At 45.7% G+C, this 25521-nt stretch overlaps 1 protein-coding gene across 6 annotated transcripts in view; it reads right to left on the bottom strand.

Annotated features, from left to right (window-relative positions):
- The window catches only part of Thada (THADA, armadillo repeat containing), a 303931-nt gene that overhangs the window by 40714 nt on the left and 237696 nt on the right, over positions 1–25521 (bottom strand). For 5 of the 6 annotated variants that reach the window (XM_006239705.5, XM_006239707.5, XM_017594120.3 and 2 more), the window contains 4 exons: positions 3608–3981; positions 2563–2681; positions 1930–2002; positions 240–393 (listed from right to left, as the gene is read on the bottom strand). In XM_006239705.5, coding sequence (XP_006239767.1) covers positions 240–393; positions 1930–2002; positions 2563–2681; positions 3608–3981 — 720 coding nt within the window. Of the gene's footprint in view, positions 1–239; positions 394–1929; positions 2003–2562; positions 2682–3607; positions 3982–25521 lie in introns of those variants that run through there. The other variant, XR_010052081.1, reaches the window with a different exon arrangement.

Genomic DNA, 25521 nt, shown 5'->3' with positions numbered 1-25521 from the left:
CACGACACCATTCCCTGCACCGTCAAGACAAGGGTTTTCAGTGTAGCCCTGGCTGTCCTGAAACCTGTTCTTAGACCAGGTTGGTCGCAAACTCATAGAGCTCTTCCCGCCTGTCTCCTGAGTGTTGGGATTAAAGACATGCACCACCAGCACCTAGCTAGGCCCCTTCCTTTAGCTGGAACATCTGTCTCTTCCTGTGCTTGCTGGGTTGGGTGCAGGTGCCTTGCTTAGACACTTACCTAGAATGGGCTGGGGACTGGTGAGGAACAGGGGTGCGGTGCCTGAGAGGACTTCAGCCACAGCCAGTCTAGATGCAGTAGGAAGGTGGTCTCCACAGGACCAGACAATCAGCTGGACCCACCGCCTCAGCTCCAGGGCCACTGAATCTTTGTTCTGAGAACACAAAAGGAGGGAAGGGCTCCATCGAACTATACCTACAGCCCCAGGAAGCAGCAACACCTCAGTACCCACTGGGAGTAAAGCCCCGCTGTTTTCAGTAACAAGAGCTTTATATATGTAGTAAATGCAGGTTTATTGGGAAGCTGCTCTTGGGCGGGTGAGTTCACTGGTCCCAAGGACTGAGGCCAGGGAGGTCACCAGGGGGAAAGAGAAGGGGTAGTGGGAAGAGAAAGAGAGATGGGGAGGGGAAGGGGACACAGAGGGAGGGAGAGCGAGCCAATAACAGGAGCTTTATTGGTACATAATGCCCAGTTTTCTTTGGCAACTTTGACTCCTAAGACTGAACGCGTCTGTGGCACACCATGATATGGACTTGTATGTGTTTTGTGTGATGTCAGGGTCAGGTAAGCACAGCAACTTCTCTTCTGTAGTCAACTTCAGAGCACTCCCAACCTCTGTCCCCTTAGCCCTGATCCTTATTCTCTGGTTCTATGGGTCTGCCTGATTCTATGTGGTCTTCTTTCTCTGAGTAGCTTCTTTTTTATACACCGATGTTTTCCTTTCTTCTATAGCACAGGCTGGATACAAACTCTTGATTCTTCTACCTTCTACCTTCCAAATGCTGGGATTACAGGTACACACCACCACACTCAGCATTAAGGGTTCTAAGCTTTATTTATTCCTTTTCAAGGTCAAATAATATTGTACTCTGAGTTTTGGCATTTCATTTATTTTTAGCACTTGTACTCATTTCTCACTTTTCCTAGAAAGGAGATTCTCATTCCGTGTGAATTACTTCCTGGTACACTTTGGAGGTCATGTTGAAATCAAACTGCTGTGCTGACATGCTATATGAGGTCATGAGACTGGGGCCCTCGAGAATTCATGGATAAATGCTGTTGTCTCCAGGTTGGGCTAATCATGACAGGAGTGGCTCTGTTGTACAAGTGAATTGTTTCATCTGTCTGTCTGTCTGTCTGTCTGTCTGTCTGTCTGTTCCCTATCTTCATACTTTCTCACCATGTGCCACATCGATGGTCTTATTAGGCAGTGGAAAGGTCCTCTCTGGGAAGTCTTGAAAGTGGGAGAAAGAAATGTCTTTCATTCATGAAGTCTGCTCTAAGAGCAGCAGACAGCAGTATTCCAAGACACCTAAAGGGAGCTGACTGTCTCTACATGAGTCCACTGATTTCTTTGATTGCTCTGGGGCAGTGGCTGTATGGATCTGAACTGAGGTTCCCCGCTGCTGATGCCAACTCCTGAAACACAGACTAGCTACGGGAATGGGGAAAGAGCAACAGACATGTGTGTGCCAGGGACTATCACTCTGAAAGGATCTAGACAACAAAGGCTAAAACAAGAGAGAAGAAAGCATGAGTTCAGATCTTTGCAAGTGATTCTCAAAGTAAAACATCAACAAAAGCAACATTTCTATGGAGTCTATGATTCTGTCTGCTAGGACTGTTACCTTTTACTGATACCCTCTGGGTAAAATCCCAGGCCTCAGGACAAGTACAGAACTAGTCTCACCTTCTCACAACTCTGCACAAGGTAGGCAATTATTTTGGAGGCAAGCCTCAGAGATACACCTTGGATTTCAGATCTGGAAAACAGAAGAAAATTAACACATAGGCACACACATGTTCACAAATCCTCAACAATGACCACATACACAAGTCAAGTTAAACACGTCAGATGAGACAGGGTGTCATGTAACCCAAACTAGCCTCAGACTCATGTAGGCAAGGCCAACCTTGAACTTCTGACGCTTTCATTTCCACCTCTTTTGTACTGGGATTACATCTCTGTGCTACCACTCTGGTTTTTGTGGTGCTAGGAATTAGCTAGGGCTTTGCTGAGGCTAGATAAGCACTCAGCCAACTGAGCTCTCTCCAGGCCCAAATATAACATGTTTTATGCACAAATGTTTATGTGGACCTTTGTAGATATGAATTTTTTACCTGCTTGTGCAAATGCGTGTACTTTCTGATTACTAGTGTGAAAACCTGGCACTTCTGTTAGTAGAGTTTAGAACACAGCTCCCAGACTGAGGTTAGGAAGAAGCTCACTACCTGTGCTCTTAGGGAGTGCAGTGAGCAGGCTCCCTGCAGATGACTGAAGGGACATAGACTACCAAGACTGCACAAAAGCCCCGGGGCAAACCTGTCATTGGAAGCAATATCCATAGTCCAGACCAGGAACTCCTTTGGGGAGAGGTGAACAGAGCACTCTGTCTGAGGAAGCCATTCACTGGGGTTCAAGTGATAGAGAATCTTCAGGACCTATGAGTCAAATCCAAGGAAACAAGATAAAGAAGCACACACAGGGAAAAGTCTTGAGCTTCTAAATCAAGATTGCTATTAACAACAAGGAAGGGGGATCTGCTTTCAGAAGGCCCCCAAATTTCACTGACTTCTTTTCTTTCTAACATCTTTGAGAAACTAAGGTAGGGCAGAGCAATGACAACCTTGAGAGTCCTTGGTGACCCAACATCAAAGCTAGAAGCCTACACAGTCTCACACATGTGAGAGTGAAAGATTTCTTTCCCTCCTTTTTACTACTTACTTTTGAGATAGGGTCTTACCAAGTACTCAGGCTGTCTTTGAACCTTTGAACTTGTAGCTCGTGTATGTCCCAGCCTCCTAAATCTGAGACTGCACATTCATTTTTAATTAGACTTTTCAGGTAGCCATCTGCCTGTAAAGAAATGTGTGAGTAAAGAAGACCCCTGATCTGTGTGTAGCTAATGGAGGCCAGAGATAACATCAGTTGCTTTCCTTCACCATTCTCTGTGGTCTCTCCAGCCAGCTTTGCCCAGGGGTCTTCATCCCTAGGTGCTGGCACGGCAGGTGGGCTGCCATACCCAGCTGGCATTTACATGGGTGCTAGAGATCTAGACTTTGGTCCTCAGGCTTGTGTGTCAAGCACTACCCACAGTGTTATCTTTCCACCCCCAAAGCTATTTTCAATGATCTTTCCTGAAGACAGAGTGGCTTGACCTATTACCAATAAATCTTTACAAGTACCACTGGCATCTTAGGGCTCTCTCTATACATAAAGTCAAGCAATGTGTAGAGCCCTAACCCTTGGGATGCTAAGCTACTGACTGTTGCCCCAGATAGTATAGGCCTGACTTGCTCTCCTCATTTGTATCTTCCTGGTAGTTTCCAAACTGTGGGACAGAGGGTGTCAGTGCAGTAGAGCCTACCCTGCAGAAACATCCTGGGTGGTCTTCCTTCATTGCCAGCAGTAGGAACTCCTCTCCCATGCTGTACAGCAAGGGAGGGGGACCCTTCTGCCCCTGTTCAGAGGAAGCCGCCCTTTCCAGCAGTGCATCCAGGGCCAGCAAGCGCACTTCAGGGAAGGAAGACTTGAGAAGTTGAGAAAAGGAGAGAGGAACAGCAGTAGCCTGCCCTTCAGCTTCAGCCAGCGATGCCCACACTTCAGGGATGGCTAACTTGGTAAGGCTCTGCAGGTACTGGGGCAGGCCTGGAACCTTGAAGGTCCAGGGGAACCCCGTGATCAGCTCTGATCCCAAGATAATTCTTCTCACATCTTCCCAGAAGTCAAGACTCTCCAGAGCTAGAAGTAAAAGCAGAGAGAGAGAAATAGTAATTTCATTTGATTTTTCCAGAAAAGGCTACAGGAGGATGGGAACTGCCTCAGAAAACGAGCTTCTGCACCTCTCCTGGACACTCACAAATGTAGACCCAGTGGCCCTAACTGGAAAGCCCCAGAAGTGCCCAGACTTTCTGTAGGACTTGGGTCCTTGGTAATGTACCAGAGGCTCTGGAGTGGATCCTGCAGTGACTTGAAGCTCACAAGACAGCAGCACACTTCACTGTTAGGACAATTGTCACACAGGTTTTTCTAGGACTCCACTCACTGGCCCAATTCTTCCCTTTCCATGGTAACCCTGTAGCCTGTGAACACTGTTATTTTACTCTCTCGTTTTCTGCAGATGGAAATCTCTACTTCCTTCCCATCACAAGGGGCTCCCCTTCCTGTCCCAGCTGTACTGCTACAGGAAGATCGCACCCTCTCCTAACCGGGAGCACAGGATTGTCTTGTGTCCTGCATCACCCATCCAGCAGGGCCATTAACCTCTCTTGCTGTGGACACCAGGCTACTGGCCTTACTGTTGGACCCTGATGCACAGAGTTAGTAGAAACCACGGCTCTCTTCTATGACCACTGAGAGGGGAGCCGCCTTGACTTAGATCAGCTTGTTCTTTTTGTTGGTTTAATTCCTATTAAACCTTATCTACCTTTTAAGTTTTATGCTCTGCTTTTTAGTTGTGAAGATGGAAGAAAAGGTCTATTCAAGTGTATTCTCAGTACATCCAGGAATGAAGAATAGAGGGGTTGGTCAGACACGAACTGGCTTTGGGTACACGTGAAGTAAGGCAGAACTATCCTTTAGTAAACTGCCAGGGATAATCCTGCCCTCTTCACACACTGCACTATACGGACAACATTTCAGTGAAGAGAAGTCAGAAACATGGCTCAGAGATCCGATCCTTAAAACGGCATTAATGAGATGGCTTGAGAGTAAGAGCACACACTGCAGCTCGTGCAGAGGACCCAGGTCTACATACATGGTGGCTCACAATTTCAGTTCCAGGAGACCCACTCTCTTCTGACCTTCAAGGGCACCAGGCACTTATGTGGTGCACATACTTACATGTAAGAAAAACATTCCTATGCATGAAATAATCAATCTTAAAAAATGTCATAAGAGCCATGCTGGTAGTACTTGGCTATGATCCCGGCAGGCTGGAGGCTGAGGCAGGAGGACAGCAAGGTTCAGGCCAGCCTAGGCTACATAGAAAGATCCTATTTCAGAAAACCATTCCAAACCAATAAACACAAATGTATTAAAACTCAGAACTGCTTGGACCATCTTGTATAATATTTTTGATAAAGATAAAATATATGGTCTCCTGGACTACAGAGTGGGACATGTTTGAAGGTCCCTTGTATACAGACACCTGGTCTTCCATGGAGTTGATTCACTGAGTACTTTGTAACACACACAGATTCAGACTTGACAAGGAAAACGCTCTATTAAATAGCACACATTTTATAATGACAAAACAGTACATGATACATAACATGTACTATGGCTCCTATGATTGATCCACTAGCAATTTTAGGACAGTAGACACTTGAGACTTTTTACAGTTGCCTTTTGAATATTGTGTGCATTATAAATTAAAATTACTAAAAAACTGACACTATTGGCTGTTCCTCTACCCATTTAACAACTCATGAATAAGGCCGCACCACTATTATCATTCCTTTTTTACAGATGAGTCAAGACAGGGTCAAATCACTGCCCCAAGTCACCAATGAAATGATAGGTAATGAGCTGGTCAGTCTCATGTCAATCTAACGTAGTTACTGGGAAGAAGGACCACAATTGAGACAATGCCTCACTCATGAGTGACTGGGCAGGGCAAAATTGGGTTGCGTATGCCATCTGACCCTCATACAAATACAGTGGGCCAATCCAACAAGGACTTGGTCCTTTCAGTGAGACCATGACTTCCTGAGGCAAAACCCGATCAAATTTTAGATGACAAACAGAAAAGTCAGTGCCCGCTAGAGAAAGCTGTTGCCTTTCAGACCAGGAAGTTACTGTCAGGTTTTTGTGCCTTGCTGTCAAAAGGCACCATAAAACCAATAATGTAAGTACCATATGTTAAAATAGGCTTTGAACTGAATTTGCTATCCCAAGACACACTTTGTCAGAGAGATCCTGTTGGGAAACCCCCTGGGGTGAGTGCTGCAGTGGGTGTGGAAGCACCAAAGGTAGTGACCTGGGTCACTTTAAAAAGCTCCCCGATGATTTTCACACACTCCCTGAGCTGAGAACCACTGTAGGAAAGGAATTCTGTGTTATCTCTGCAGTTGCTCATGTTAAAAAATTGCACACTCCTCCCTCCAGCCTCCTGATTCTCCTAGAGGCCCCTTCATTCCTCACTGGGTTCTGGAGCACCAGGCTCTAACACCATAACTAAGGGAAATGGAAACAATTTGGTTTGTAAGAAGTGTGCCACGGTGTCATCTTGCTATGATTTCACTGCACCAAGGCCTGGTAGAGCATCACCAGGACCTGCACTGGGAATGGCAGCTCAGGGGGAAGCTGAGATAAGCTGCCTATGGGTGGTCGGTCCGTCTGCAAAGGTCACCTCTCTTGAACATGTATTTCTCAAGGTGAAATAAATGAGTCCTCACCCCGTGAGTCATGTCTGTGTCAGCAGCCATTCATCCTGGTGAGCTCAGGTGCACTGTCTGCGTAGGTCTTGGTTCCTAGGCTGGACTTCAGTATTACCTCTCACCCAGAACAATGGTGCCTAAAGTCAGCTTAGAGTCTCAAATCTGCCACTTCTAACTGGCCAAGTCAAGGCTTCGATACCAGCCACGCTGCTGAAGGAAGACTTAGCAGCAGCAGCCTAGGCAGGTTTGGGAGGAAGAGCTCATCTTCAGTTGTAGACCATCACATAGTCTGAGCTACTCGGAGATGTTTATGTGAATGCCCTTGTGATGGGTGTTTTCCAGGTTGGCCTTGAGGCCAACTCCTTCAGTTCCTCAAGTAGCTGGGATTACAGCTGTGTATCACTGCACCTGGCTCAAAGCTTCTTTTAAAGTCAGTATAAAGCTGAATGTGGTAATACGCACTTGTAATCTCAACTCTAGGGAGGGCTGAGTCAAGAAGGTCATGAGTTCAAAGTCAGCCCAGGCTACATGGCAACAATCTGCCTAAAATGTGTGTGTGGATATGGCATATGCGCGCGCACACACACACATTTATCTAGTATTTATGAGGGACTGGGTTCACCTCCCACCCAAACCCAAATCAAAGATTCACATTAGTTGAACAAGGAAAAACTGTGGCTGATATCACTGCCACATGACTATGGATATGATGAGGTTACAATATAAAGACAATTCAATTTGGGGAAGGGAAAAGGGAAGAAGAGAGCGAAGGAAGGACAGGGATAAAAGAGAGAATGAGAATGAATAAATGAGAACACAAACAATTAAAAGAGATAGGTCCGATGTTCTCAGAAAACTAACACCTCAAATTTTAGCTGCTCACTCCAGAGTGTCTGATCCAGTAAGATCCTGCCAGCATGTTTTCTAGAAAATTCCTAGGTACTGCTGACGCTATAGAGTGTCAGGGCCACATGCCCTTTATCTTAGCCCATTTGAGGCTATATGTTCTTCTCGGTGTCAGAATGGTGTCTGCTTCTGCAGTGTTCCCTCATTGGAAGCCAATCTCTTGATCTAGTTCTCAGCCACAGAGCTCAAAGCATGTACAGTTCCTAGTGTTCACTGTGATGTCACTTAAAGTAGCCCAACAGTGCAGTGCTGAACTGTCCGACAGACAGAGGGTAAGAAGGAAAAGCTGTGCAGGCCTGGAGTGATGTTTCCTTGGTACTGCCAGAGATGGTTACAGTGCAGTCTTAGCAGCCACTGACAAGCAGCAATCACAGGCAGGAATGGGAAAGGAATCTCCTCCAGAGAGGAAAAGGCCAGCAAGCAGACAAGCAATCCCAATGAGACTCCCTGTGTTACTTACTGCAGAGGCTTCCTGCCACTGAACTTCAGGGGCTCTTATCCTACTTGTCTCTGTATGTGTTGCTCCCTCACCTCAAATTGAATTTGTCTTCCTATTCTGCAAAACTCTGAATTCTCTCATGCTGCTAGGTCAGTACAAGTTTGCAGATTGGCTGGGGATATGGCTTTGTTTAGAGTGTTTGCCTGCCATGTATAAGTTCCTGAGTTGGATTTCCAGTCCATATATACTAGTTGTGTTGAGGTAAATAATAAACGATTCTATCAACCCTTGCTAGCTGGCTCCAGTGGGCCACATGGTATCTACAGGGTATTTTCATCTCAGTCAGCAAAATGTCTCACCTGCTAAGCTCCCAATCTCCACCCAACGCTGCTGCTGGCTACTCTCTGGGCCTGGCAGCAGCCACTCTCTTGCAACTCTCTTGATTCGGACTCTGCTCATATTCCCAGCATCCACCCTCTGTAGTTATAGTCAAAACTCCCAGTAACCTGTTAAAATCATAACTCAATATCTTGTAATTTATCAGTCAGATTTATATCTTAAATTCTCATTCCACAAAACGTCCACACGATAAACTCACAACCAATTGATAATGATATAAACTGCCCACCTAGAAAAGACAAATTGTCCTGTAAAAATCCATCCCTTAAGAAATATTCATAACTACCTGTGGCCATTTAAGGCCACATGGATCCAGGTCAATCTTTTCTGCCTCCATCTTGGTTCCTCCTCTTCTTTTCCTTTCTTTCCTGCCTTCAAAACTCTGTACTCTCCTTACTTTTTCACTGCCCAATCACAGGCCCTGCTTTAACTTGTGTCAGCCCTCACCTGCATAGAGGCATCAACATAGGTGAGGTCATGCACTCCTGTAATCCCAGCACTGGAGAGGTGGAGGTCACTTGGTTGCGGGGTGGGTTCACGGCATCCTGGGATACACAAGACCCCTCCTGCCAGGTGTGCAGACACAGTAATCCCAAACTTCCTTCCAGCACTCCTTAAAGGAGGGGCCTAGGAAGTCTCAATGTGAGTGAGGTGGCCCACCTCTCTCAGGTCAGTGAGCTCTACAATCTGAGCCAAGTGAAGTTCTATCTGAAATGGCCAATGAACTGGGTCTAAAAGTAATCAGCTGATAATTTGTACTCTGTGAATGTTAATGTCTTGTTATGCAATTTCTCAGTTTAAAAAAATACTTGTACAGAAAAGGAAACCATAGGAACTACAACAACAAAATCAACTGATTCATTAATTTTTGGGTTCTTCTTATCAAAGGGAAATTCCATTCTTCTGTTTAATCCTCTGCCTTTCTCAGTAAGCTATAATCCTGACCCCAGAGGCCCTTCCGGTTACAAACATAGAGAAGAACCTGGGAGAGGACCTGACACAGGTCTTCCCTGAGCTGGTCTTGGCTCACTCTTTCTTGCTAGATATTGTTTCTAGTTCTCTGACACCCTTCCAAGATGAACACAGAGATCCCCACAGAGATCACTTATATAGCCCTCTAATAATATTCCCTTTCCCCTGTGTGCTGGACAGTTTCATATCTACTTGACACAAGCTAAAGTCATCTGAGAGAAGGGAACCTCCACTAAGAAAAACCTCCAAGAGATCTGACTATGGGCAAGCCTGTAGGGCATTCTCTTATTTAGTAATTGATATGGGAGAGCCCAACCTATTGTGGGTGGGGCCATTCCTGGGCTGGTGGTCCTAGGTCCTGTAAGAAAGGAGGCTGAGCAAGCCATGGAGAGCAAGCCAGTAAGCAGCACTCCTCCATGGTCTCTACATCCTGCCTACAGGTTCCTGCCTTGTGTGAGTTCCTGTCCTGACTTCCTTCAATGATGGACTATGATGAGGAGTGTAAGCCAAATAAACCCTTTCTTCCCCAACTTGCTTTTGTTTATGGTGTTCCACTGCAGCAATAGTTACCCTAACTAGGATATTCTGGTTGTCAGAATGTTCTCAGAATCATGGATCTCCCCCTCGTCCCCCAAAATTCATGTTGTAGGCTGGGATGGAACCCAATGCAGCTGAGGACGACCTTGAACTTCAGATCCTCTTGCCTGCATTTCAAGTGGTACATTACAGGCCCATGCACCAGGGCCAGCTCAGAGGCAGGTATGTTTAAGCAAAGAATCCTTATGTGCTGCAGGGGACAGATGGAGGATGTCTTCTAAGTACACTACTTGAAGAACACCTTCTTAAGCCATAAACTATGAGCATAGCTCTTCTAACTTGTGAATGAGAAGATTCCAGAATGGATGAGTATATCGGGAGGGACCAACATTTTTAACTACCTCCCTCCAGTTCTGTCCTACCCAGCCTTTGCCCAACATAGGGATCCAATGAGGAAATATTGCAGATAAACACAGATGAACAAAAGACACAAACTTGCATTTATTTCCCAACATAGACAGCTTCTGCTTCTTCAAAGAACTGCTCTGCAGTACAAGATTTGAAAGGGATTTGCACCATCATAAACCCTGGCACCTGCCACCCTTTGATTTAACTCCTGTCCCACAAAGGAGTTCAGGCTTCTCTGATGTCTCCAGGCATCTGGAGATAAAATGAAAGCACTCTGAGGACTACACCTGGACAGACAGACTCCTTTCAGCACCTTGGCCTATCTATTTCTGTTGCCTCGCTACCATTGAGAGGGACTGGGATTAACCAATCTCAGCCCCTTGTCAGTGTTATAAGACAGTCTGGAGACTGGGCCTGAGCTCTGAAGTATATACTTTAAGAAACAGAATCTGGGGGCAGGAGAGACTGTTCAGTGGTTAAGAGCACTGACTGCTCTTCCAGAGGTCCTGAGTTCAATTCCCAGCAACCACATGGTGGCTCACAAGCACTGATGCCCTCTTCTGGTGCGTCTGAAGATAGTTGTGGTATACACACATACATTAAATAAATAAATTACGAAAAGAAAGGAAAAAGAATCTAAGACCAAAGAGGCCTCTGGCAAACTGCAAGAAGGGGGAGTGCTGCAAGGAGTGGCTCCCAGCTGGCCAGTCTAACAGAATCTGTTGGGCTCTGGAAGCAGTGTGGAGGGAGGCGTTAAGGAGCTTCTGAGAAGCAACAGGAGGTGAGCCTAGGAGGAAGCATACCCAGGGTTGTTGTTTGAATGTGCCCACCCAAACTCTCTAGATGAGGAGTAAAAGGGTGGGAATTTACACACTGGGTGGTGATGGGCATCAGAGAAAGCTTCAAGACTGAGGCCCTGATCCAGAACAGTGGTTTTATAAAAGGGGGCGGGGAGGGCTGCTGAGCCAGGATGATGCTCTCAACACTGCTGCCCTCTCACATGGATGACACTGCAGGAGGCCCTCCCCAACGCCAAGCAGATGCTGACATTACGTTCTTTCACTTTTAGAACAGTGAGTGAAAGAAATCTAGTCTTTATAAGTTAGCCCGTCTATGATGTTTCTAGCAACAGAAATGGTTTAAGACACCCACATCAGCGCAGAAGCTGCTCCATGTGGTAACTTCCCTTCTTTGCTGTCAGTGAACTCCCAGACAGCTATGCTTCACGGCGTTAGCTTTCTTCCCTTTATGGTTTTTATTGGGTTTTCACAATTTCTTATGACTCCACCTGACTTGAGGATACTGCCTTCGTTTTAATAGGTGAACAACTGAAAGAACTAAGAGGTGTCAACATAAGCCAGAGGATGTGATTTTGCATCTGCACTGTTCTCTGCAAGGATCACGGTCAGCCATAAGGAACCAGGAGCTGGTAAAGGCAATGCAATTCTCATTTTTGCACACTGATATGGGGAGGGCATGTCCCCACGGATGAACTGAAGTTGTGGTGAGATTAGGGCTGGGAGGGCCAGGCTTCATCCAGACAGTGGATGCATTTCTGGAGAGGAAGTGCTCATAGAGTGAGGCCCTGGTGGTCAGCACAGCTGTAGGTCAGGGGTGGCGGGGTATGGCTGCACACCTCTGTGTGTAGAAAGAGACACCCTAGAGGGCTTGAGAGTGAGGACAAAAAAGCCACAGTGGGCAGAATAATTCCTTAGGCCCAAGCTTCATCTCAGTTTTGCTTTCCTGTCCAGAGTGGGGACTTTATAGTGTGGGGACGTCACACATGTAACAGGGAGCCATCTGCTTTAAGCTAAATGTTCCTCTTCAGACGGAACTTTCTAGGACAAGGCTAAAACTGCTCCTCAGAAGATGAACGTGACCTAAGCAACCACACTGTGCTGAAGGGGATGAGCAAGCCAGGGCCAACGCCTTAGCACACAGGCAACACCATCTGTACTCCACTGTAACCTGGCCCGAGAGTGAGATGAGAAACAGATGCAGAAATGGTATGTAATGAGAAGCAGGGCCATGCAAACAGATTATGTTAAATATGCTACTCATGGTAAAGAGTCGAAGAAAACTGAACCTGAAGAAAAAAATGCAGAAGCTGTAAAAGATCCAAATGAAACTTCTAGAGATAAACAGTGCAATGTCTGAAATAAAGACATAGTGGACAGAATGCACAGCAGATGAGACAGCACAACAGAAAAGACTAGTTAATAGTTAATTTGAAGACATAGAGATAAAAGCTGTGAAAAATGGAACGCAAATTAAAGAACAAAGAAAAACCCTAAAATGTGGGGTGCCTATAGGAAAACTTCAGGCGACCTAACACATGTGACAGGAACCCCTGAAAGGGGAGGAAGTAGGCAAGAGACAAAAAAAAAGTGCTAGAGACATTTCCCTCACATCATGCATGGGAGTTACAGAGACGTAGGTCATAAAGCTTTAGTGCTCAGGATAAGGCTCAGTAGTTGTGTGTGAGCGCTTGCCTCTCAGGAGGGTGACAGGTTGGATACTCCTGACACTCTAGTTTTAACAATGTTCCAGGGATTCTAGCTCCAGCAATCAGGCAAGCATTAAACAAAAGACATCCAGACAGAAAATGAAGTAAAAACTATTTCTATTATAGATGACACGATCTTGGATACAGAAACCCTAAGGAATCTCCCACATTCTGATATGCTCATCCAAGGTAATGTGTGAGCTCAGAAAGGTTGTAGGACAAAGGATGAGTAATGAAAGACACACATGGTATGGATATTGAAAACTATAGACTATAGTGTTTTATCACTAATAAAACAAACAAAAACAAAAAGTAGAGACTTTTTTTTTTGAAACTGAGTCTCATATAGCTCAGGATGGCTTCAGGCTTACGCTGTACATGAAGATGACCCCTGACCCTTTCATCTCTCTCTGCCCACAGGATTTCAGGTCTGTACTACCATAACAGTTTGACACAGTCCTGGCTATCAAACATAGGCTCTGCATACACTAGGGAGGCATTGAGTGTGCGAGTTGGAGACTTTGCTCAGCTCATGCATCTGAGAATATTGCTATGGTGACAGCACCCCTCAAACCAACCTACGAACTAATGCCACCCACACCAAATTCCAGTTAGTGATTCTTGCCATTCTTTTAACAGACTGATAAAACTGACCTAAAATTCATATGAAAATGCAGGAAATCTAAATGACAAAAGCAGTCTTGAAAAAGAAGCTGGAGGACTCACTGGCATTTCCAAAGTTACTATATAGCAGTGGTAATCAAGACAATGTGGTCCTGTAGATGGCCAGGCAGACAGAGCAATGGAATAGAATTAAGAAACAAAAAAAAGGGTCCAAGCCTTTAACCCCAGCATTTGGGAGACAGAGGCAGTCCAATCTCTGTGAGTTCCTGGACTGCCAAGGTTACACAGAGGAAACCCTGTCTTGAAACAGCAGCAGCAGCAGCAGCAGCAGCAGCAGCAGCAGCAGCAGCGGTGGGCAGGAGAGATGACTCAGCAGTCCAGCGCTCTGGCTGCTCTTCCAAAAATCCTGAATTCAGTTCCTAGCACTATGTCAGGCTGTTCACAACTGCCTGTGAGTCCAGCTCCAGGAGACCAATTTCTTCTCTGGTCTTCATAGGCACACTACACATATGTGAAACACACACACACACACACACACACACACACACACACACACACACACACTCACCCACCCACCAAGAATACAGAATGAAACTCATAAATCGACTATGCTCAGTTGATTTCTTTTGACAGGGAACAGAGGTGATTCAGTGAGGAAATGGATCTTTTAAACATACACATGGAAAAGATGTGGTTGTACTGTATCTCATACCAAATTAAAAAATTAACTCAAAGTAGAACACAGATTTAGAGGATAAAACTATGACGATTTCAGAAGAAAACATGGGTGAAATCTCTGTGATGTTAGGCAACCAGGTCTTAGACAAGATATCAAATACACGGCAACAGAGGGGAAGTAAATGCAGCAACTTTATTCACACACAAACCTGCATCTGTCTAGACACCATCACGAAGAGGGACAAACAAACAACCCCTCTCAGAACAGGAAGAAGTTGCAGATATGTATCGTTTACAAGGGATTGAAATCAAGGACATTATAATTTTTACAAGTACAAGTTATAATTAATCCAATTTTAAAGTGGGCAGAGGAGGGCTGGAGAGACAGCTAAACGTTTAAGAGCACATGATGCTCTTCCAGACAAACCAAGTTCTGTGCTCAGCACCCACATCAGGCAGCTCCCACCACCCATGACTCCAGCTCCAGGTAATGTGATCACCTCTTTTGGTCTGTGTGGAGACTCATGTACATACAGAAACACAGACACACATACATAACAATGCATCCTTTAAAACTTGGCAAAAAGTCTGAACAGACATTTCTCTAGAGACAAATGACCAATGAACATCAGGCAAGGTGATATGTCACCAATCAGAGGGAAGTCAAACCTAGCACAGCCAGTGTCACTGCACACACAGCCCAGCCTGTGTCACTGTAGACACATCACAGCCTGTGCCACTGCACACAGCACAGCCTGTGTCACTGCACACACAGCAAAGCCTGTGCCACTGCACACAGCTTAGCCAGTGTCACTGTACACACAGCACAGCCTGTGCCGCTGCACACAGCACAGCCAGTGTCACTGCACACACAGCAGGAAACTGCACTCAGGCAGAGGAAGTGGGAGAACTAGGAGCCTTAGGTGTTTCTGGCAGGATCAATTCCTCAAGAAGCTGATATCCAGTCCTCCCCTCCCCTCCTATCCCTGCTCTCCCCTTCCCTCCCTCCTCTTTTCTCTATTCCTATGTACAATTTATTCAGAAGAACCATGAAAGGCAGCCTGGTTCCTTGTTGAGCTAAGGCTAGAAACCCCAGTGATCCTGAAGGGATAGTAGGAGCTTCGCCTGTTGCCAGAAAGCACTCCCCCATGCCCTACCCCCGGTCACTAGCCACAGTCCTCCATTGATTTGTGGCCATCAGTCACATAAGGGTAACCCCCAAGCCCCTCCACTTGTAGAGGACATGACCTGTCATCACACAGGCTCAAGACAAATCTCCATTATAATGAGGTAGCTAAAGGCCTGGAGGCTTAGCCCATGAAGATACTTCTCTCTACATAAGGTATTTAATCCCAGGCCCACTCTGAAAATGTAGGTGTGATTTTACTCATCCACTTTCCACCATGACAGTAAACACTTTAGAGCCATGGACTGCTCCTTTCATCGGATCTGCCATGGGGAGCCATGGAGAAGGTCTTTGCCTATAGAGCCTTTGTCTAATCTCCCACAGAAGGCCTCTCTGCGCTCCCAGCCATGGCAGCCATGGTAACCAAATGGAAGCCATTAGCATGTCCCAAGGCCCAACGCCAGCCCTGCAATAGCATGGGGTAAGCACAGTCACTTCCCTTGTTCGGTCTCCCTGAGCAGCAGCAGAGCCCTGTAGCTGAGCAGACGGGGACCCCAAATAACTGTGCACATGAATATGTGTAGCAATGTTATTTACAAGAGAGCAACTGTAGGAGCAAAGCAAATGTCATTAGTTGACAATGACTAAAACAGTGATGCTGACACTGGAATGTTCTCTAGCTATAAAAAGAAGAGAGTGCAGCTTTAGGCTGCAACATGGATGAAACTCAAAAGCACTGTGTGAAACAGCGGGACATGAAAAGCCACAAGGGAATGCTCTCCATTTATGCGAAACATCCCGGACAGACTTGGAAAAGGTATGTGAATTGCAATTTAACAGCCAGGTCAATGAGTTTCTCATGCCTGGTGATGAGGGCTGGAGAGGGGAGAGGCAGGAACATGTAAGAGATCATCCTGCACATTTGAACAGTTCTTTCTCTGGGGTAGGAGTGCAAATCAGAAAGTTTCAGGACATGGTTCTGTCACAGACACAGACAATCAGTCCAAGTGTCACACATTACCATCCTTAATTTGGATCACTGTTATATCAGTTGGATCAGTGACCAGTGTGCATGGCTGAGCAAGTCACTGCTGGGAGAGTCTCCATCTTCCTACCGACTAGAAATAAGAGACTGCAGTTCTTCGAGTGGCCGCTGTACATGGTGCTCATCCACTCTGCAGAGGGAAACTACCTGCTTAATGTCAGAGTCCATTGCTCTCTGGGAAAGCAATGGTTCAGACCAGAGTCCAGCGTCTGCAGAAAACCAACTAATGTACAGATGGCAAAGCCCGAACAGTCTCCTTGAAATGTCATAGGTGCAGGCTCACAAGTCAAAAGTCCCCAGAAGCCTCTAAAGCCTGTTCTCCACTCTCCCTCCTCTCTCACTCCAGTCAAGAGAATCACAGCAGCTGTGTCACATTAGACAGGTCTGCCTGCACGCTACTAAAAGCACAGAGCTGAGGGACAGTACAAATCATGCTCAATTTGCTCAGATGGAACTGGTTGTATCTAACCTGATTAAACTGGCTAAGCAAAGCATGTGCCTGTAGGTTGCTGACGTTTTTATTCTATGCAACTGTTCACCAGTATTTCCTAGGAATGAAGTAGAGGAAGCTCACAGGTCATAGAACCGCGGACTGCATCCCTACATCATGCAGTCAGTGTTCACACTCTAAGCAATAGAAATAAGAGCTGAACATGTCGCGCAGACTTCACCATTTGACCACCCGTCGCACCTAGGCTGACCAGACAGACGGCTGCTATCACCCAGCTTCTAGTCTACAAATCCGAGCTTATTACAGTGTGGCCTGTGTGCTTAGCCAACTATGACGTAGAAAGCACACCGCTTAGCAGTTAGAAGTTAGGATTCTGATTCACCTTGGTGAGCTAGTCATTTTTAGGGCATCTAGAAGGAAAATAGTAACAATTATAAATTAAGATTCCAGCTGAAAGAGTGTTTATTGTACTTGGTAGAGTGATATGATCTGACCTATAAATTCCAACTAACAAAACACATGCAGTCCCCAGCAGCCTGCTACTAGAAAGTGCTGGTATGGTGGCCCTAAGTATTTTCGCAGGTAAAAAGGGCAGGTCTCACCCAGATTGGCAAGTGCTTTCTTTCTAGCAATATACTTGAGTCCCAGCTCTAGTCTAAGATTGCTCCACCCTCTCCTAGGAAAGACACTGTAAAAGCTGATTTAGAAGCTGCAGCACAGGGGATGAGGCCTGGAGTAGTTTAGCAGGGTTTTCCAGGGTTGCTGATGGCCGTCTGTCAGCCACTGTGGGAGATGGAGACTCGGCCTCTAATGTCTTAGCACACACATGGCTCTAGATGGTTTTCTCTGCCTCAGTGTGAACAGTGAAGGACCTCCTCTATTCATGCCTATGGTGTGCTGGGGACAGTTCTTGACACAGAGCTAGCAGTCAACAAAAGCTGGCCACCATCATTAACCATGACGAGTAAGATGAAACTAAAAACAATGTTTTCTAAAACTGAGAGTAGAACAGGTGTCCTGCACACATGCTAGGTTGTCTGGGTCTTGGTGTCTCTTCACAGCAATGGAATCTGGAAGACAATGGGTGAGAATCACACAACCAGATGGCACAAAGTAAAACGGTTGGGTGATGGAGCATGCAGGAGGCTGAGTTCAGTCTTGAGCCTGGCATAAACCCATGCTGGCTCAAGGTCATAAAACCATGCTGGCTCAAGGTCATAAAACCATGCTGACTCAAGGTCATAAAACCATGCTGGCTCAAGGTCATAAAACCATGCTGGCTCAAGGTCACCCTTGGCTACATACTGAGTTTGAAGCCAGCCTGGGGTGCATGAGACTCTGTTTCTAAAAGAAAGGCAACGACAACATTCATAAAGGGAACCTAGAAAGAAAAAGCCCACTCATGAACTCACCAAAAAGAGAGGGGAGGAAGGAAGGGAAGGAGAGGCAGAGAGGGGGGGGGGATATGACACTTATTTAAGTACGTGGTAAACAAACAGTAGCTGTGAAGAATACAAACAAATCTAAGGGTGGGTCTGCAGGCAAACAGGCTCCCTCTCAGAGCAAACGGGGTAAGTGTTTAGCAAGCACCAGAGAACTGTCTTAGCAAATAGGTATTTTAGTGGAAATTTACTGCCGAGAACAAGTACCTTAGGTTAGATTTTAGATGAGAACTGAAGCTCTGCCCTTGCACACATTGCACAGGCCTGTACCTTGGCCTCTGGGCTTCTAGACTTTCACTGTCTCTCAGTTGCAGCTGAGACTAATTTTCCTTCCTTCCTGAAGGAGACTGATGTATGCAATGATGACAGGGAAGGAAAAAAGAATACAGAGGACTCGGTGTTCTCGTGGGTTTAAATCACTTTAAAACCAAGCACAATCCCAGATTTGGATTTTAAAATGCAGTTAATGAGTGAAATAACAGAATGATCTAGAAGAACTAAGATAACACCTGACACACACGAAGCATGTCACTAGGGCAGGCTCTCTAGTGGTCTCTGCCTTTCTCCTGGGTTTTTCTCATCATGTCCCCATCCCTTCAAGGTACTTGTAAGGCTGATTTCAGAGTTAAAAACCGGCCTTTCAATGCCACTGACAGAATACAGTGTGAGAGGGAAGGGCAGAGTGTCTTTCATGCAAAACCTAACCCAAATCTACCTAAAACTAGTGCTTCATTTATTTCTGGATTACTCCCAGTTATCAATACATTTACTATGTAAGTGAACGAGACAAGCAAGGTGGTGCAGAAAGTGAAGGCGCTTGCTCTCAAGCCTGGTGTCGTTTAATCTCCAGAACCCATAAGACAGAAGAGAACTAACTCCACACACACACACACACACACACACACACACACACACTCACTCACAAAAATGTAATGAAAATGTATGTTCATACACAGGAAAAAACTGAGGTGTGGTATAAAATTATTAAAATGGAAATAAGAGGAAGAAGTCTCCCACAATTCCACTCACCTAAACCCTCTGAGTTATTTTTTAGCATGGCTACCTTTCATTCTGGTCTGGTCCTCCATTTTCTGTTAGTATGATAACCCTTTTAGTCTGTGAATGCATTTTTGTAATGCTGGACTCATTAAATTCACTTGTAATTACGGCACTCAGGAGGCAGAGGCAGGCAGATCTCTGTGATTTAAAGTTCAGCCTGATGAACAAGCTCTAGGTTTGCCAGGACTACTTAGTGAGATCCTGCTTCCACAGAAAGGAAATGTGGTCTGGCAAGACGGCCTCGGCAGGCAGAGGTCCCTCCCACCAAGCCTGATGACCTAGCTCCACACTCAGAGTCCAAGTGGTGGAAGGGGAGAGCCCAAGCTGGAAAGCGGTCTTCTGACCATTGTGTGCTGCGGTATGAGAGTACTGACGTGTGCACACCAAATACGATAAACACACACACATGAGTAAAACAAAACATTTTTAAAATGCACCACCCCAAAAATCTTCAGTTATATATTTTTTATAAGAACTTGGCTCCTTAAAGGTGTTGAGAATCTAGAAAATACAAAGAAAGGCCATGTTGTTTTAAAGCCAACATAATTATACTGTTTTATAACATGATATCACTTCCTTTGCTTCTACAGTCAAATCTAGGCTCCTTGTATTTTGGCCTATGGGGCTCTGTGTGACTGTTTCTGACTTAGCAGCATCACTTCTTTTTTTTTTTTTAAAACAAGGTTTTTTTAAAGATTTATTTATTTATTATATATATAAGTACACTGTAGCTGTCTTCAGATACACCAGAAGAGGGCATCAGATCTCTTTACAGATGGTTGTGAGCCACCATGTGGTTGCTGGGAATTGAACTCATGACCTCTGGAAAGCAGTCGGGCGCTCTTAACCGCTGAGCCATCTCTCCAGCCCGCAGCATCACTTCTAGTAACACTTGTTTAACTTTGAACCCCAAATTCCAAACACCCCAATTCTTTGAAGGTGGTATACATTCCCTTTCTGTCTGTAAAATCCACCTTTTCTTTGTTCATCTTCTTCTGAATCCCTGCTTTTTGCCAAAATCTGACTGTGCCTTCTCTCCGAAGCCCATGTCCCCAGGAGAAAGGAAAGTGCCTCCTACAGTGCCTGCCTCCTACAGTGCCTGCCTCCCTCCTACAGTGCCTGCCTCCCTCCTACAGTGCCTGCCTCCCTCCTACAGTGCCTGCCTCCCTCCTACAGTGCCTGCCTCCTACAGTGCCTGCCTCCTACAGTGCCTGCCTGCCTCCTACAGTGCCTGCCTCCTACAGTGCCTGCCTGCCTCCTATAGTGCCTGCCTCCTACAGTGCCTGCCTCCTACAGTGCCTGCTGTGTTCCTTCTTAGCTCAAGGCTCAGCCAGTGCAGCTTCTGGTGTATGTGCTCAACAGGTGTCTGCCACCCGTACCTCTCATGAATACAAAAGGAAGGAAAGCGTCTGTCCACAGCCGTCAGGTGGTGAAGACAGCAGTGACGACGAAGCTTTCTGATGGCCTAAGCAGGTATACAAGCATTTCTTCTTTCCTAAATGGAAACACTGGGAGGAAAACCAGGAGTGTGAGGGACGGTCACAGCCACGCCAGGCTGCAGGGAGCAGGCTGGCAGCAAGTCTCCAGGTGAGGAGGACAGTGATGTACATCGTGAAGCCCCACAGTAGCTAGTACACACTGAGCACACACTGTGCTACGTGAAGCTTGTACCCTAAATGGATGTGGTCTGCACGGAGCTTACATGTATAACTGCCGACTACTCTGAGATATAGGTTCTTTGAAAAAATTCACTGAATTGTTTTTTTGAACTTTACCACATTTATTTATGGGTGCATAGCACCCACAAGGAGCTTAGAGGTAACCTAATCTAATGCTGGGGAACCAGTGCCCTCCTTCCATCACGTCAGTCCTGGAAATGGAACTCTGGCTACTAGGGTAAACCAGCTTGCTGGCCCCATGGACTCTTTTATGATTCTCACTTATAATTGAGAAAGAGTCTCAAAGAAGTTAAGCATATGCTAAGGTCACAGAAAAAAAAAGAATGAAAGAAAAGAAGAAGGAAAGAGGAAGGAAGGAAGGAAGGAAGGAGGAAGGGAGGGAGGAAGGAAGGAAGGAGGGAGGGAGGGAGGAAGGAAGGAGGAAGGAGGAAGGGAGGGAGGAAGGAAGGAGGAAGGAGGAAGGGAGGGAGGAAGGAAGGAGGGAAGGAGGAAGGAGGAAGGAAGGAAGGAGGGAAGGAGGAAGGAGGAAGGAAGGAAGGAGGAAGGGAGGGAGGAAGGAAGGAAGGAGGGAAGGAGGGAGGAGGAAGGAAGGAAGGAAGGAGGGAAGGAGGGAAGGGAAGGAGGAAGGGAGGAAGGAAGGAGGGAAGGAGGGAAGGAGGAAGGAAGGAAGGGAGGAAGGAAGGAAGGAAGGAGGGAAGGAGGAAGGAAGGAAAGAGGAAGGAAGGAAAGAGGAAGGAAGAAGGAAGGAAGGAAGGAGGAAGGAAGAAGGAAGGAAGAAGGAAAGAGGAAGGAGGAAGGAAGGAAGGAAGGAAGGAGGGAGGGAGGAAGGAAGGAAGGAGGAAGGAAGGAAGGAAGAAGGAAGGAAGGAGGAAGGAAGGAAGGAGGAAGGAAGGAAAGAGGGAGGAAGGAGGAAGGAAGGAAGGAAGGAAGGAGGAAGGAAGGAAGGAAGGAGGGAGGGAGGAAGGAGGAAGGAAGGAGGAAGGAAGGAAGGAGGAAGGAAGGAAGGAAGGAAAGAGGAGGGAAGGAGGAAGGAAGGAAGGAAGGAGGGAGGGAGGGAGGAAGGAAGGAGGGAGGGAAGGAGGAAGGAAGGAGGAAGGAAGGAAGGAGGGAAGGAAGGAAGGAAGGAGGAAGGGAGGGAGGAAGGAAGGAAGGAGGGAGGGAGGAAGGAAGGAGGAAGGAAGGAAGGAAAGAGGAAGAAGGAGGAAGGAAGGAAGGAGGAAGGAAGGAGGAAGGAAAGAGGAAGGAAGGAGGAAGGAAGGAAGGAAGGAGGAAGGAAGGAAGGAGGAAGGAAGAAAGGAGGAAGGAAGGAAGGAGGAAGAAAGGAAGGAAGGAAGGAGGAAGGAAGGAAGGAAGGTAGGTAGAAAGAAAAGCAGGCAGGCAGGCGGGCGGGCAGAAGTAAGAGTCAAGCCTGGGCTCAGGCTATGTGGTGCACGCTTGAGCTCTGTGAGATGACATTGCAGGCACATAGTACACATGGTCATAATCATGTGCACATTTATAAACAACACATTTGAATTCAGGACATCAATTCACATCAGATTGACAAATTAAGTAAGGTTATACCTTTTGGGAGGAGGGCTTGAGACAGGGTCTGTGTAGTTCAGGGTGGCTTCACACTTATTATATAGCTGAGGATAACCTTGAACTCCTGACCCTCCTGCCTCCACCTCCCAAGTACTGGGATTACAAATGTGTGCCACCACATCCAGTAAGACTGTATCCTGACAACAAATAGACTATTTAAAAAATCAGTGGAGGGGTTGGGGATTTAGCTCAGTGGTAGAGCGCTTGCCTAGCAAGAGCAAGGCCCTAGCAAGGCCCTGGGTTCGGTCCCCAGCTCCGAAAAAAAGAAAAAAAAAAATCAGTGGAAACCGTATTTGAATTGTTAATAACTACCCCCTTCCATGAGGCCTACTATACCTCAGTGCTTAGCTACAAAGAACTCAAGTCCTGCTTCATCCCTCCAATGGCTTACAATGACAGGCTCCTGAGACACATTGAATGTTTCTGCTCAGTCTAGTAAGGGACCACTCTGGTGACAGGTTGACCCAGTGCTCAGATGCCACTGGAGCTGGAAACAATTCATGAATACAAAAGCAGATTCCCTACTGCAAGGTCATTGCTTTTACCCTAGAGAGCACTAGCCATTCTACTCACTGCTTTGTTTGATATTTGGTTAGTTCTAGAGACCCAGGAAGGAATTTACTATTACTGTTGCACGCACGCACGCACGCACGCACGCACGCACGCACGCACGCACGCACGCACGCACGCAGGGGTGTGTCATATACACAGACATCATGTCTTTTGTGGCTTATGTATGGAATTTAAATCTTTTGACTCCTGCCTTCCCTCTTTGCATGACTCCATGATAAAGTTACACACATGCACTCAGGGACAGCTTTGTTTTTCTTCCTTACTTCCCTTCCGTTCCTATTTTAATAGTAAATACTCTTTTTTTTTTTTTTTTCTGTTTTCTTTTGAAACAAGGTCTTAGCATACAGCCTTGGCTGGTCTGGAATTTGCTATGTAGACCAGGCTGGCCTTAAACCACAGCAACTCTCTAGTTTTGGTTTCCTTGAACTCAATTACAGCTGTGAGTCATTATACTTGACTTGTCTTGTGGTTACTGGGACTGACCTCAGGGCCTTTGCACATGCTGGGTATGTGGAAGATACTCATAAAATTGATTTTAATAATAACTTTAAAAATTTAATGATGACAAAATATTACCTTTCCAACAGATAATCAGTATAAAATTTTTTTGAAAAACCTTTTGTTTTAACATTTGAACTCTATTTTACTTACTTACTTAGTTGTGTGTGTGGGCATGAGTGTGCCATGACAAGTCTATGAAGGCCAGAAGACAACTTTCGGAGGTTGGTTCTCTGCTTCCAGCACTGTGATATATAGCCCAGGCTAGCCTTTAATTTGTCTTAGCCTCTCCAGTGCTGGAATTCTATGAAATCTGAAACACATTTTATACCTACAGAACATCTCAATTTAGAGTAGCTCATCTATCAAATGCTCAAATGCCACCTGGGCTAGTTTCTGCCTCCCTGGTCACTGTAAGTACCACACATTTAGAGCTATGGCTGTCACACTAGAGAAAGAGGAGAATGCTGTGTTCCCACCAAGTCTTACTCATGTGCCAGTGAGATACTGAAGACAGTGTGTGAGGACATTTAACTGGGGCATGTGCTCTTATTGATGGTAAGAATTTGGAAGACAGAATGATTAAAGAATCCTCAAAGCCATCTTCCTGGAGTTCATAAACAAAGGATGGGAAGGAAGTCGGGGAAGCAAAGGTGCACTCCAATGACCGACCCTTTTATAACAGTCTAAAAATCATGCTCATCTGCTGAGGTGGTTTCACATGTCCTTGGCCCCTGCAAAGCACTTTAAGGTGGCTTGAGTTTGGGGACTCCTATGAATAGATCCCAGCAGACCAACAATTTCAATCAAACACACAATTTTGCTGGTGTTTTGGTGACGAGATTGGTGAGCAAACCTTTCAGATACATCTGCTGATATAGATTGGAATTTGGGGGGAAGTTACAGAAGGTAAAAGCTTATTTGTTAGCGTCTGATTTTTGTTCTTTCTATAATGTATGGACCCCAGTTAACTCAATGGTAAGCTCAAGTACATGCCACACAGAGGCTCCTTATTGCTAGAATGACCTATATTTTATTATACAAACCTGGATAGCCTCAAGAATATAGGTGGGACAATATCTATAACTATGTTGAGATGAAAGGTGCCGTTAGATTTTTTTCTTTTTCTTTTTTTTTTTTTTTTTGAGATAGGATGTATCCTAAGTTGGCTTACAACTCAATGAGTAGCTGAGGATAGCCCTGAACCCCTCCCTGATCTTACTGTCTCTACCTCTCCAGTGCTGAGATTACAGGTATGGGACACAGGCCTGGCTAAACCTGTGTATGTTTCCCATAAAGCAACACGATCTTATACTACTGGATGTGGAGAGGATTATGTGTTCTGATTACCTCTGCATGGCCACAGGGACTTTGTGGGCAAATAATATACATTAATCTGAGGGAGGCGGTTTCAATGCCCTTCCCACAGAATACTTTCAATCGGTCTGAATTTGGGAACAGAGCTCCATATGTACGAGTTGGACTTTAACAGTCTGAACATATTTATTGATGGTAGCAGCTCATGGTCAAGCTTGGACCCAGAAGCTGACTTTGCATGTACAGCATCCTTAGACAGGACAATCAGGAGAGGCTTTAACCAGTTACAGGCTCATTGTCCATTTCAGTCTGTGGCCTGGAACTCATGTATTGCACTTCCTGAGAGCTCTTGTGTGAACATATCAAATTATTTTTATTTGGGATGTCTTTCTCTCCTTAATTCACTTTCTGAATCATACAGAACAATTATATGTGGATCTATAATTAGAGCCATGTATGAAGTCAGAGCCTGAGGGAGGAACTCTTAGCAGAACTGGTGAAGGGTGGATTGAGAACAGGGACTTAAATATCCAACGATAAATGAGCCAGTTCAGCTATCTCTACAGCATGGAACAAGATGAACCATTACAAAAAATGATGCCATTTTCAAAGAAAAGCACAGAACAGCAAAACGTCTTGAGAACACGGAGGGTATCTG

Source organism: Rattus norvegicus, chromosome 6 (assembly GCF_036323735.1).
Source record: "Rattus norvegicus strain BN/NHsdMcwi chromosome 6, GRCr8, whole genome shotgun sequence".
Lineage (NCBI taxonomy): Eukaryota > Metazoa > Chordata > Mammalia > Rodentia > Muridae > Rattus > Rattus norvegicus.
Note: the sequence above shows the minus strand (reverse complement) of the source record. Positions and strands in the feature narration are given on the sequence as shown.